The sequence below is a fragment of the Arvicola amphibius genome, chromosome 13, assembly GCF_903992535.2.
Source record: "Arvicola amphibius chromosome 13, mArvAmp1.2, whole genome shotgun sequence".
Taxonomy (NCBI): domain Eukaryota; kingdom Metazoa; phylum Chordata; class Mammalia; order Rodentia; family Cricetidae; genus Arvicola; species Arvicola amphibius.
The window spans coordinates 45,726,015-45,740,924 of NC_052059.1; the positions used below are offsets into that span (position 1 = coordinate 45,726,015).

Here is a 14,910-nt window from a genome sequence, read left to right on the forward strand (position 1 = left end):
GGACTGCTCAGATTATCTTTATTTGAGCAACCTTGGTAGTTTCATCGTTCAGGGGGAAAAGATGTCCCTTGACTGACTATATTCCTTACAATCTTTTCTATATGGAGCTAACTTACAAGCTTATCCTCTTATTATATTGATTGTAAGTACCTTTTCTTTTTTTGTTGTTGTGATCAGTTTCAGTCAGTGTTTATCAATTTCTTTGCTCTATGCAAAAATCATTGATCCTTTCAATGGTTTTTTTTTTCCTCAAATATCATTGGCTTCTGGCCTTGTCTTACTAATTCTCTTTCCTTTACTTATATTGCATTTCATTTGTTCTTCTTTAATTCAATCACTGTCTCACTGTATATTGTTTTAGGTACATCAGTACATTGAGATTTTTTTTACCTTAAATAATTCATAATTTTTTTAGACCTAACTCTTATATTATCTATAAGTGTTATGTAAAATTTGTTATTTTTATGCACTGGAGTGCAGTCCATAGAATTTTGATTTTTTTTATATTTGTCTTTAGTTAACAGCTCCATATAAACTGACATGAAAGTATCTTCTGTGAATGGTCTAGAGTTGTTAATAACATCCAGGTAATTTTAGTATTGTTGAGATTTATTCAGTCTTAATGAAAAGTAGGCATTGAAATACCTAAACATAGTTACTGGGTTTTTTTCCTTTTTATCTTCCAACTGTATGTTTTTGCTCCATGGGTTTTGAAGCTCTGTGGTCAGGTGTTTACATAAGTGTAATCACTGTCTCCCTGAAGAGCTGACTTTTATTATCTCACAATCCTAACAAATGTTCATTCTCAAAGTGCTGATTGTTTTGGTGTCCACTTTGTATAATGCTGAAAAGGTTACACCAACATTTTGTTTGAATAATAAATACCTTTTCTTACTTGTGTGTTTTTGGTGTGTGTGTGTGTGTGAGAGAGAGAGAGAGAGAGAGAGAGAGAGAGAGAGAGAGAGAGAGAGAGAGAGAGAGAGAGAGAGACTCAGCTGAACTCAACACCAAGAGTATGTCACCATGAGAAGTACATGTCATTCTCCCCTGTTATTACCTTTAGGATCACAGTAACTACCACCTTCGAGTTGCAGGGACAATGGCCCATGAAATGGGGCACAACCTCGGTATGATCCATGACTACTTGAGTTGCAAGTGTCCATCTGAAGTCTGTGTAATGGAGCAGTCACTAAGGTGAGGGTGTTGGGACACGCTGTCGGTCCCTGGTTTGATGTACTATGGTTGGTGCTCTCCTCAAGGTAATAGTCAACAACTTGTTCGAGATGTTATGTCTTAGAATTGGAAGAATTTTAACAGAATCAGCAAGTTTACATTTGTTGTCAAATTTTCCATAAACTCAGAAAGAGTGACTATAGGGACAGAGTTTTTGAAAAAAAATCTGATGTCCCTCAACCACAGAAGAGTAAATAAAGAAGATGTGGCACATTTACATAATGGAGTATTTCTCGGTTGTTAAAAAATGACATCATCAAATTTTCAGGCAAATCAATGGAACTGGAAAATATCAGCCTGTAACCCAGGTAACCCAGACCTATAAAGACAAATATGATCTGCCATCATCAGAGAAGGTTCTTACCGCAGATGGGAACATAGGCCAACATTATACAGAGACTGAGAAACCTTGGAACATCCAGTCTTAAATGGGATATCTCCTCCATTCTATTCCCCCTTTCAGAACCCAGGGAACATTGCAGAAGATGGGGCAGAAAAGTGTTAGAGCAAGAGGGGATGGAGGACACCAAGAAAAATAACCCTTGTAAATCAACCAGAGCAAACCTCATATGAATTCACAGATTGAGGCAACATTCATAGGGTCTACAAAGATCTAATCTGCACCAGGTCCTCTGTGTATATATTGTACCTTCCAGTTTAGTGGATTCCAGTCTTTGTGGATTCCTGAGTGTACAAATAATTGGGTCTTTGTTTTGTGTGCCTTCTCTTGGGTTCTTTTCCTTCTGTTTGCTTATCTTGTCCAACTTCAATGTGATAGTTTTTGCTGTGTCATATTTTATTTTGTTATATTCTAATACTAAATCTTGGAAACCTGTTCTTTTCTAAAGAGAAACAGAAAGTGGGTGGGTTTGGGTGGGGGGGGCATTGGGGAGGAACTGGGAAGAGTAGAGGGAGGGGAAACCATGAGCAGGATATATTATGTGAGAAAAAAAATCTATTTTTAATAAAAGGAAAAAATAAGGAACTTCTTAGAGGAAAAAATGGGAAATGTATTTATATCCCTATCTTTCTGGAAAAATTTCCAGGCAATCTTATCTAATTCTCTATCTATCTATCTATCTATCTATCTATCTATCTATCTATCTATCTATCTATCTACCTATCTACCTACCTACCTACCGATCTATGTATATATGTATTTACATATGAATATGCATACATGCATATAGGTATATATATGTGTGTGTGTATGTTTGTGTGCATATATATTCCCTCTTTTCTGTTCTTATCTTTCTGCCAGCCCTATTATTAGATTATTTTTTATGCTCTTTCCCCCAAAAGAACCTGGATTCCCTCCAGTTACACATTTTGTATCACTTCTCCCAGATATTATTGCATGTTTAAGGCTCTCCTTCATTTATAAGATGAAAAGACTATTAATTGGCAGTTATCTAACAGAATATGATTTATGCATAAAATGGGACTGTTTTCCATAATGATCCAGTAATGAGAGAGATGACATGAGCTGGCCAAGAAGCATTTCTGTTTTCATTAAAATTGGTCAGCATGCTATACTTTTAGAACGGTCATAATTGTCCACTAAGCTGTCTACACAAGTGGGTGAATTTAGAAATTTAGATGTTCTCATAACTTAGTACTTGGTCAATGCATTAGATTTGATGTCTGTGGTTATTTGTCAATATCATTATTGCTAACCCCAGCCATTACTTCCAACAATTAAAGCATGGGGGTACTGCTTTTTCTTTTTCTTTATCTACATAGGTTTCATATGCCCACAGACTTCAGTTCCTGCAGCCATGTCAACTACGGGCAGTTTCTTGAAGACAAATTATCTCATTGCCTCTATAATACCCCATTGCCTTCCGATATCATATCCATCCCAGTGTGTGGGAACCAATTACTAGAGATGAACGAGGAATGTGACTGTGGCTCCCCCCAGGTACTTCTAGCCCTTTCTAAAACCACCTAGTTCATTTATCAGTTGTTGAGAACATAAAGCATACAAGACTATATCATAAAACTGAATGGTTCTTTGGACTTTGGATTGGTAGGTATTTTTCATCTAGTATGCCAAGGCACGTGCAGATCTTAATATATCTTTATTTTTCCCACTAGATCCCTTTCCATCCTGACTTTGTAGCATCCCTCACCAATGCCTTCATCCCTAGAATTCTGGTTGAAATTATTAAGGTAGCTCAAACAGCTGTAGATCAGTGAGCATCACCTTGGGGGGTCAGCACTACAGCAGTATTTAGTGAGTGAATCATTTGCTTCCCCATGCTCACAGACCTGGTCAGAACAAGAGTCAATATCTAGACCCAGGTCTTGCTTTTTGACTCTCACACCCACAATTACATGTCTCACATCTGTCAAGACCCAGAACTTGCTGACATCACAATCCAAACCCCACCCTACTCTCATCCTATTCACAGGTGGGCCAAAATTCTAAATAGGGTTCGACCCTACCCCCATTTTTTTTTAGAACTTAACAGGAGTGATGCATGGCTCCCTCTGGGGACTGGCATTGCAATGACTTCAGAATAAGATTAAAGATTTATTCCTTCTATCCTCAAGGTTAATCTTCCTCTGATGATGGTTTTACTTAAATTTAGGGAAGTAGTTTTAACTTGAAAAGCATTGTAACTCTTGAAGTCTCACTTTTCAGTAGGAGTCCTGACAGGTACAGGGAAATTGCCTGCGGTTCTAGGTTCTTCAACACCTGTAGAAAAAGGGGTTGGATCTCTCAGAAACAAAAAAACAAGAGCCAAAGAAAGTATGATGCCGTCGTGGGTGTCCAGCCATTTGACATTGCAATATGGTGTCACTTACAAATATGTTGATCCACATTAGAAGTTATTCTGGGACATGTACTAGAATTAAATTAATGGCCAAAGTATGTATGTTGATGGCTAGTTTAATTATATTTAATATCTATATTGAAAATGGAATTAAATTGAAGATGAAATAGAGCCACAACTAATAAGTAAGATTATTTAAGTTGGATTTTTCTAAAAATACTACACTTTTCCTTTTGTTTTCCTTTATATTTTATCAAGAAAAATAGAACTTATGAATAGTCCTATTAAAGACTTGTGGGGAATGTATTTGTTCAAAAGAATAGAAAGCATATGTCCATTGAAACATATGGGAGACCTTACCCTTTCTGGAGAGTGGATGGGGGTGTGGGAAGGTGAGGGGTGAGAAGAGGGGGTAGGGAGGGGCAACTGGAGTTGGTATGTAAAACGATTAAAAATATGTAAGTAAGAGTCAGATATACACAAGCCATCAGCCGCTCAGACTCTTTCTAATGTCTGGGCATATCTCTATTTCACTACAGGCAATTTTTAAATGATGCCAAGTAATGTGTACATGTAGCGAACAAGCTATATATCGAATTGTCCTGAAATAATATGTCACTTCCGTCTGACTGACATTTCCTAGGAATGTACCAACAGATGCTGTGATGCGAAGAGATGTAAAATCCAAGCAGGTTTCCAGTGCGCCCTGGGCGAGTGCTGTGAGCAGTGCCAAGTAAGGGTCATTTGTGCCGCTTTTATAATTATGATTCTGTTTCTGTACTAATGCTGCAGTCACTAAGTCGCACAAGGACAGCAGTGCTTTTCTCCCTAGAAAATAATGACTCAATCACTCATTGGGTATTTTTCCAACTCAACCAGTCTCCCAACAATGCAAAGGAGATAGTATCTCATTTTTCTTGTGATTGAAAGGAGTCTTAGAGCAGAAATGGTGAAAAAATATATCAAGTGAAAGAAAATAGACTCAGAGAGCCAAAGGCTGTGTGATCTCTTATAAAGGCAGACTCTAAAAAAGTTGACGTTAGGACTCAGCATGTGATTCAGCTGGCAGAGTGCTCATCTAGCATGCATGAAGCTCCAGATTCAATCACCAGTGCAGCATGGACCAGGTATGGTCATTCATACCTTTAATCTCAGCATTCAAAAGATAGAAGAAGCCCTTGAATTAAATAATTCAAGGGCTCACCCTCACTATATGGAGGAGAAAAAGAGCAGAAATATATACTGGAGAGACCAGAGAACAGTTCACATGAACGCAGTATTTCTGATGACTGGTAAGCAGAAAGTGATTGATTTTAGGTTTAGATTTAGGCATCAAAAAAACAGATAAGAGAGGAAGGAGAAGTGACTTGGTGGGGTTTGGTATAAGAGAACCAGGCTGATTGGAGCAATGGGAATTACATTCAGGTCGGTAAACTCTGACTGTGGTTTTGGTCTGGTCCTGTAACTGGTATTAAAACAGTGGAAGTTGTTTGGTTCATGAGATGAACAGTGCCTACTCACACAGCTGGCAAAGGAAAAGCCTCCTCTGATTTGCTGAAGTGGCAGAGGAGTTTGTTTTTTTAATCAAAGTTTCTCCTTGGAAATAAGGGCAAAATTTACAGTACCATTGCAACAGAGTTCACGTAACTAGAGTTATTTCTTTCTTTGCAATGCAACATTCCATAACAAGAGTTGACAAGAAATACCCAAATCTAGAATGAAAAGAATTGAGGAAACTTGATGCCTGGGAAAGTCTTGAGGTATGCGAATCTGGCACTTGGAAAGCTGTCTTCTTTTCCAGCAGGAGGTTCACTTAACCAGCAAATCCTGACGTTGCCAACTTAAAACTCATAAATCATGACAAAAAGAAGCATTCAACAAAATGAGAGTTTTGTTGCTCTCTGCTCTCCATCTGAGCCATTGCCTGGCATTCTTCTTATTTTACTATGTTTCTTTAGTGTTTGCATTGTAAATTCAAAATGTTAATTGCTTAAAGACTCGGAGTATTGGTCAGCATCAACACTAATGACATGACAAGGATGTAATGCAAAAATAAATTACAGTAATTAAAGAATGTCATGGCCCAGAAGACCAAATGGATTTGCTTGTGTTACTCTTGGGTGTCAGGGCTTACAAGGGGCAAGGTGACACATATTTTCTATTTTTCTTCTCTTGCAGCTTAAAAAGGCTGGGGTTGTATGCAGAGCAGCAAAAGATGAGTGTGATCTGCCTGAAATGTGTGATGGTAAATCCAGCCACTGCCCAGTCGACAGATTTAGAGTCAATGGCTTTCCTTGCCAAAATGGGCATGGCTATTGCTTGAAGGGCAACTGTCCCACCCTGCAGCAGCAGTGCATGGAGTTGTGGGGCCCAGGTAAGACACTGTATTCGTTACTTTCCTTGCTACTGTGACAATAAGGCAAAGAAGAATACTTAAGGAAAGGATGGTTGATTTTGGTCTCTTAGTTCCAGCAGAAATCCTTCATGGTGGGGAATCGCAGGCTGCAGGAATTTGAGACAGTTGGTTATACTGTATCCCTAGTTGGTTATACTGTATCCCCAGTTTGTTATACTGTATCCCCAGCTGGTTATACTGTATCCCCAGTTGGTTATACTGTATCCCCAGCTGGTTATACTGTATCCCCAGCTGGTTATACTGTATCCCCAGCTGGTTATACTGTATCCCCAGTTGGTTATACTGTATCCCCAGTTGGTTATACTGTATCCCCAGTTGGTTATACTGTATCCCCAGTTGGTTATACTGTATCCCCGCTTGGGAAACAGAAGTGTAGTGACAAGGCAAGCAGGCCTGCTTTTCATCCTGCCAGGCTCCCTGCCACCTGGCTAGCTTAAAACCGGAAATAGCAACACACAATTTTGTATTCATTTAAATACTGCTTGGCCCATTAGCTCTAGCCTCTTACTGGCTTACTCTCTCTTGCTTTAACACATATTTAGTAATCTGTATAGCACCACGAAGTGGTGTCTTATCGGGAAAGATTCAGCATGTCTGACCTGGTGGCTGGCTTCATGGTGACTCTCTCAGAGAGGAGAGGCATGGTGTCTGCCCGAGGCATCTGCCTCATTCCCAGCATCCTGTTCTGTCTAATCCACCTACCTATATTCTGACCTATCAGACCAAGCAGTTTCTTTATTAATTAACCAATGAAATCATCAGATAGATAGAAGACACACCTACATCACAGAAGAAGAAGAATGCCTATGCTCCCTTTAGATTTTCCTTTTTATGCAGTCTAGGACTACAGCTCATGGGATGATGTCACCCACGGTGGGCTTTCCCTCCTTAGTTAAGCATTTCTGGAAAGAGCTTACAGATATACTCAGAAATGTGTTTCCATAGTGATTCTAACACATACCAGGTTGGCAATGAAGATTAGTATCACAGCGGCAAGTTCTTCTCCATGCCTACATCATCCCAGTGATGATGTTTGGCCTTGACCAAAGGACCAAGCTATCCCATTCTTCCAAGAAATGGTGTCACTTCTCAAAATCAGAAATAAGTGTATTTTAAATTTTTAATTGGAGAGTTACATCCATGAATACACCGTATTTACATCAACCCCACCCCTTTCCTTAGCTCCTCCCTCCCCCAGCTTGCTCTCAGACTCATGAGATCTTTCTTTTTCTATTATTATTACTGCTAACGTACACACACACACACACACACACACACACACACACACACACCACTGATTCCATTTAGTGTTGTTCATACATACACATGTGTTTAGAGCTGACCATTTGGGATGGTATACAGGGTGTTCATACATGAAGACAACTGATTTTCCCTCCCTTCCTCCCTCCACAACCATTGGTTCTTGAAAATTTTTATCTAGGGACATGGCCTAGTGGGCTCTCCTATTCCTTTTGTGTGTTGAATGGTGTGATTATAATACAGGTCTTGTTTAGGCAATGGCATTATTGAGATTTTATGGGGTCATATATAGAAGATGCTATGTTGCAGCCAACATCTTGGTCCTCCAACTCTTACAGTCTTTCGGCTCTCTTTTCCATTATGTTCCCAGAGCCTGAGATGTAGGGATTGTAATGTAGATGTGCTAACTAGGGATGGGAATCCCATAGTCATGTATTCCTTGCATTTTAGACATATTTGGATCTCTTTAGTAGTCCCTGTGTACTGCAAAAAAAAATAAAATAAAATAAACTTTAAAAAGCTTCACTGATAAGGGAGTGAGAGCAGTTGTTCATGGGTATAAGGATAAATGTTTCAAAAAAAAGTAGCAACTGTATTGATTAGGAAACGTGGTAAAAGTAATTTCTCGTTTAGTGTCGATGACCTCTCCAGTCACGGGTTATTGGTAGCACCAGGCATGAATTTCCTCGTATTGAACTAACTATTAAATCTATCTAGCTGTTAATTAACTCCAAGATATAAGTGCCACTATTGCACCATTGGGGAAATCTTGTTGGGCTGGTCATTGTTGTAGTCAAAGGCACAACAGCTGTGCAGAACTAGTCTCCCTTGGCAGCTTGCAAGGTACCTTTAGATACTTCTGAGAACCGAGTTTAGATTCTAGACACACATGTTCCATAATCTAACTTAAGATGTGGTGTGTGTGTGTGCGTGTGTGTGTGTGTGTGTGTGTGTAATTGTGCCACAATGAGTGATAACACTTGTTCATAGGTGTCATAGACTATCTAATAAGCACCCTAATGACAGGCAATGCACTCCCTTGGAGGTATAGCTCATGGGCTCTCCCATAGACAACCTCCCCTTTAAATATCACATGCTTTTCCGCTACCATTGGTTGCCTCCCAGAACTTGAAGGTAAGACATTTTGCTGAGGACACCACACACCTCAGATACAGGAAAGCAGAGGAATCAAGCTAGATGAGGGTATTTTTTTTTAAGACCAAAAGTTTAAAGATAACAAATAAAAAGGCTGTTCTGGTGAAATTTTACTTTTAGATTGACATTTTTTGCTTTAATATCTTTCTGTCCATACAGTGTTTGAGACAAGCTTTTCAAAAGTCATTTTTTAATCTCATGAGTGCTCTATCTGCATGACTCCAGGAGAGAGTATCAGATCCCACTATAGATGGTCGTGAGGAACCGAAGATCCAGTGCTCTTAACCACTGAGCCATCTCTCCAGCCCTGTGCTTCTCTTGTACTATAGAAAGTTTAAAGTCTAGGGAAAGCACAGTGTTACTGGTTGGGGAATGGTAGCTGTGAAGGTTCTTGATAGTGTGTGTCTGAATAATACTTTCACAAATATTAGAATCTGTAACTCAGAAGTTAAGGATTTTTGTTATGACATTTCCTTTATTTGTACATGAAATTACCTGTTCCAGGAATATATCTATATTGTTATAATAAGGAACTAATATGTTGCTAAGACTCAAATAATCCCAGAAATAGTCACAAAGGGTTTTTTTTCTATCACCTTGAATAAGTAAAACATGAAATTTGTTAAAAAATGTTTCAAGTTTATAAATCAACATCATATTTTTTTCTTGAAAATAGAGGAAACTCTTCCTAAATTTTTGCTTGTTTTACTTTTGTTAATTGTCCCTCAGAGAGAGTTTAAGAGCTGTTGATCACTGAGTTGAGTAATGAGTCAGGGCTGAGGCTGAGGCTGAGGCTATGGCTTGGGGAGAAGTGGGTGAAGTTGGCTTTTTATCTTCCTGTGTGACTTGGGGGTGAGTCTCCATTTCCTTATTGATACCTTACTGAGGACGGCAGTAAGAACCCACACACCGCTGAACAGGCCCTGTTCTCAGTGGCTTATGCATATCAACTCATTTAATTATCTCATCAAACCTATGAGTTATGGACTACATCACATCACACACTCTCATTTTATAGATGAGCAAGCTCGGTGGTTAAGTTCAAAGCAGGTCAAGTAGTAGCTAAGTTGTGCTTAAAACCCGAACTCTTAACTGCTGAGCTTTGTGCCCATCTGATGGCTATCTGAGGCTGATTCCATGGGAGTGGAGGGAGTGATTCTTGGCACTGTGCTTGGCACACGGGAGGCATTTGGTTAAACATAACTGCTAGCTCTTTTCGCTGCATTTTGTATTTGATTCCTAATGCTTGTGGGCCTCTAAAATAATGATGCAATGGCAACAGCTTTCTGGCTAAGTCTTTTATTTGGGTGAAATTTTTTTCCTTTTTTTATTTTTATTGAGCTCTACATTTTTCTCTTCTCCCCTCTCTGCCTTTCCCCTCCCCCTTTAACTCTCCCCCAAGGTCCCCATGCCCCCAATTTACTCAGGAGATCTTGTCTTTTTCTACTTTCTACTTCCTATGTAGGTTAGATCTATGTAAGTCTCTCTTAGTGTTCGCATTGTTGTCTAAGTTCTCTGGGATTGTGGTTTGTAGGCTGGCTTTTCTTTGCATTATGCTAAAAATCCACCTATGAGTGGGTACATGTGATAATTGTCTTTCTGTGTCTGGGTTTCCTCACTCGAAATAATGTTTTCTAGCTCCTGGATGGAATTTTTTAACCCTCAGCAACTCATACAGATATTCCCAAATACCCAAAGAGCAATTATTAACAGAATATTTAAAAGACCATTTTAAATTTCACTTAACTCCTCTGATATTAAATTATTCAGGCTTGTGTCTGCAAATTCTCAATAGAAGTTTGCCAAAATAGCACAAACCTATATTCCTGACCTCAAAAGGCTGAATACTACATGCTCCAAAATACAAAATTAATTTGAATGTCACCATTTACCTATGACCCTCATGTAACAGGTTAAAGTTCAGGCACTCTAAAAATGAGTAAAATAACCAACAGCCATGTGTTTAAAGTATTCATGAAACAGTAAATGAATTTTACTTTTGGGGTGGGTCCTATTCTGTAGCTTTCTCAAGGTATATATGAAAATACCTCAAAGTATAAAAAAAATTGCAATCCAGATCATTTTCAATCTTAAGGATTTTGGATAAGGTCTATTCAATCTGTACTCTTAATGCCTACTTTATATTTTGGTCATATTATATAGTACCCCATTTCTTACCTATTTTCTCTTTACGTATGTCACATTCATCTGCACCTGATTCCAGGGACCAAGGTGGCAGATCAGTCATGTTACCAGCACAATGAAGGTGGCTCAGAGTACGGATACTGTCACATAGAGAACGGCACGCACGTGCCCTGCAAAGCAAAGTAAGTGACTGTACTGTTTGAATCTTTCTCCTACAGTCCCCACTGGTACAACGGCACATTTCCTCCCATGTATCCTGGCTATTTCTAGTTCAAGAGGAAATGATGTCTGGTCTAGAGAGATAGTTCAGAAGTTAAGAGCACTTGCTGCTACCACAGAAGACCTGGGTTCAATTCCAGCACCTACATGGAGGCTTCCAACCACCTGTGGCTACAGTTCCAGTGGAACCAAGGCCCTTTTCTGACTTCCTCGTTCAAATGATACACATACATACATGCAGGCCAAATGCTCGCTCTCTCTCTCTCTCTCTCCCTCTCTCTCTCTCTCTCTCTCTCTCTCTCTCTTTCTCACATACACATACACACATGTGATATAAATGTATCTAGAAAAATATTTTAAAAGATACTTTTTCAATCAGGTGTTTTTCATTATGAGTTTCTGGGTAGAAATTTTTATCTACCCAAAGAAACAACCACTAACACACTAACATATGTGTGTGTGTGTGTGTGTGTGTGTATTGAATTTGTCATGACATTTGCATGAGAAAGACTATACTAAGAAATGTGGCTAACAAGTCACCTGAAATGTTCATTTTAATTTCAGTATTGGTATCCTGAAAGAAAGGTAAAAAAAATATGCCGGATAAACTTGAGATTTTTTTTTTACATATATGTTTTGCCACTTTAAGATTCAAATTCAACTCAAATATTTTGTTTTTCAATTCAATTTTAGTTATAGACATTAAGGTGTGTTTGTGTATGTGTATGCCACATGTGTGCAAGTGCCCACATAGGCCAGAAGAGAGCATCATATCCTCTGGAGCCGGAGCTACAAGGATGCTTCTGGAAACAGAACTCTCATCCTGTGAAAGAGCAGCCCTAGTTGGCTTTCTATTTTATTTATTTATTAACAAATACGTGTCTCTCCTGCCCCCTAAGGTGTTTAATACTGGATCAAATGTTCCATGCCTGGTCCAAATTTTGTAGACAGAATTTGTAACAAAAGGTTGAACAGCAGGAGCATTTTTCAAAGCTTTCCTACTGGACACTGACATTGTTAGATAATTAATATTAACAAATTAGTTGGGTGGGTAGAGACCCATTGAGGGGATCTGGGCCTAAAGGGCAAACTTTGTCGTGTGACTTTTCCTTTATAGGAACACAGAGTCTATTCTAAAATGAAGCAACTATGGATGGACACTGACATTGTTAGATAATTAATATTAACAAATTAGTTGGGTGGGTAGAGGCCCATTGAGGGGATCTGGGCCTAAAGGGCAAACTTTGTCGTGTGACTTTTCCTTTATAGGAACACAGAGTCTATTCTAAAATGAAGCAACTATGGAAAAGGCCATACACAGGCTCAGCAAAGCGGTCCATTGGGTGGGAAGGGAGTTGGGTTGGTTCATCCCTCCTCTGTAGCCTGCGAGTATCCTCTTTGCCTTGATAGCTGTGTTAACAGGAGATAATGAGTATAATAAGATGCCCAGACATCTCATCCTCTTCCCGACACCATCTAGTCTCTTTATAGCCATGGCCTGTGTTGGGTAGTCATCGCCACACTTCCTGTGCCCAGCACCATCCTTACAAGCTTGTCGCGAATCAGCCTCTGACTATTGAAGACCACCCAGTGGAGTCTGGAGAAGCTGTTACTTCCTAAGTTTACCAACCCTGTTTGCTCCAACCGCAGGCAGGAACAGAAAAGCCCGTTCTCTCCCTTCTAGATGACTTGCTCACAGGCGTCCTCCAAATTTCGCATACAGCACTTAACTGTGACTTGGCTTTGGCTTTTCTTGGATTTTCTGATGGTCGGTGAATGGCTTCCCTGAGTGTTGAGCAGTTTAGCCTGCAGATCCAGAGGGAGAGCTCTGAGGGCCACACGGACTGCTTTGATGTGTCAAGAGATCTCTGGAGTTGTGTAGACCACCCTGTTGTGGAAAACTGAGGCTTTTATCTTTGAGAGTTTATCCGAGGAAAGTAAAATAGTACAAATAAATGACCGTCTAGGCCCCTGTGTAAGGTCAGGGACCTATCCTTTGTGTATCCTCTCGCTCCGCCCACAAGCAATGCTCAACGGCTGCGTCACCACCTCCACCTACCACATCCAGCCCCAGTTTGCCTTCTATTTCTGTGATGAAACACTCTGACCCAAAGCTACGTTTGGAAGGAAGGATTTGTGTGACTTACACTTCCAGGCTCCAGTCCACCACTGAGGGAAGTCAGAGCAGGAACTGAAGGCAGGAACCTGGAGGCAGAAGCTGATGAAGAGGCCATGGGGGCGTTTTAATTACTGCCTCCACTCCCCATGGCTTGCTCAGTTTGCTTTCTGATACTCACCCCAATACTACCTGCCCAGGGACAGCACTGTGATTCTGGATCCTCCTGCATCAATAATTAATCAAGAAACTTTTCCCCAGACATGCCCATAAACCAGTCTGATGGGGACAATTCCTTAATTAAGATATTCTCTTCCTAGGTGACTGCAGTTGGTGTCAAGTTGGTAAAAACTAACCAATACACTTTCCATCATCTAAAGCGAGGGGAAAAAATGCCCAGAAATGGGGCGTGTTCCCTTATTCAAGGCCGCCTTCTAGAATTTAGGCCCAAGATTCTGCCCCCTATCCCTATTAGCTATAACATAAATAATTGGCAAAAATTATCTAAGGGATCTGTATTTGAGAAGCAACACATTTTGCTAATATCTGAGGGTCCCATGAGTGCAGAATAAAGACATTGTACATAGGTACAACCAGAAGTCGCTGCTATTAGGGAAATATTATTTTTTAAATATTGATAAGCAAAGGCTTACTTGCATTTGTATGAGAGTGGAATTTGAATTCCTGGGGTCAAGTGTTTGATTTTGTTGTTGTTGCTGTTGTTTGTAGAGATGCCATGTGTGGGAAGTTGTTCTGTGAAGGTGGCTCACACAATCTTCCGTGGAAAGGACTTACAGTATCTTTTCTGACCTGTAAGTTATTTGCTCCCGAAGACACCAGTCAGGGAATAGGCATGGTGGCTAATGGAACCAAGTGTGGACAGAACAAGGCAAGTTGAAATTGTGCTTCCACAATTCATTATCCCTCACCCACACGTGTACCTGAATTTTAGTTCAGTGCCGTTTATTACAATTTCTATAATCACACTACACACAACTGCTAGGATGTAGGGGAACAGAGGAAAAACTAACAGAGGCTGAAATAAATAGGACAGTTGTTTCACACAGTGGTAAGTTTAGAGAAACAACAGCCTGCATGGTAAACCCAGTGATGCAATGCCACCACCAAGGACTGAAAGTGTCTCTCCTTGCCTCCTGCCATCTCCAGTACGCTGCTGTACATGTTCATACACGGTGCTCACCATCCAGCACTGCAGACGCAGGCAGCACATGGCTGTTCCTTTTGTGCATCTTTTCTTAAAAAAAGAAAATTTTACTGAGGTCATAGTTATGACCACCAACCTGATGTGAGTTTTCATTGCCCAAAGTTTTACCACCCAGTCATTTGCAGTGTACCTGACAAAGGACAGGGAAGTACCACAGTGGCCTATGTTTGTTTAAACTCACCCACAAGACACGGGAAAGCATTTGTCATATGAGGAAGCACATAGATACCATCATATTAATAAAGTCAGGTGTCCACAGCCATCTTCTTTGTGTGACAAACAAATCAGATTAGTAATGACCCTTGAACTCTACTTCAATACATTTTGATATTTACGGTTGAAAGTTTTCCATTTGCTTTTG

At 39.9% G+C, this 14,910-nt stretch overlaps 1 protein-coding gene across 1 annotated transcript in view; it reads left to right on the top strand.

Annotated features, from left to right (window-relative positions):
• Positions 1-14,910, top strand: part of Adam28 (ADAM metallopeptidase domain 28) — a 56,816-nt gene that overhangs the window by 23,888 nt on the left and 18,018 nt on the right. Inside the window, exons 11-16 of the mRNA XM_042054075.1 lie at positions 1,064-1,194; positions 2,977-3,154; positions 4,657-4,746; positions 6,192-6,387; positions 11,069-11,171; positions 14,054-14,213. Of these exons, the coding sequence (XP_041910009.1) occupies positions 1,064-1,194; positions 2,977-3,154; positions 4,657-4,746; positions 6,192-6,387; positions 11,069-11,171; positions 14,054-14,213 (858 nt within the window). The remainder of the gene's footprint in view (positions 1-1,063; positions 1,195-2,976; positions 3,155-4,656; positions 4,747-6,191; positions 6,388-11,068; positions 11,172-14,053; positions 14,214-14,910) is intronic.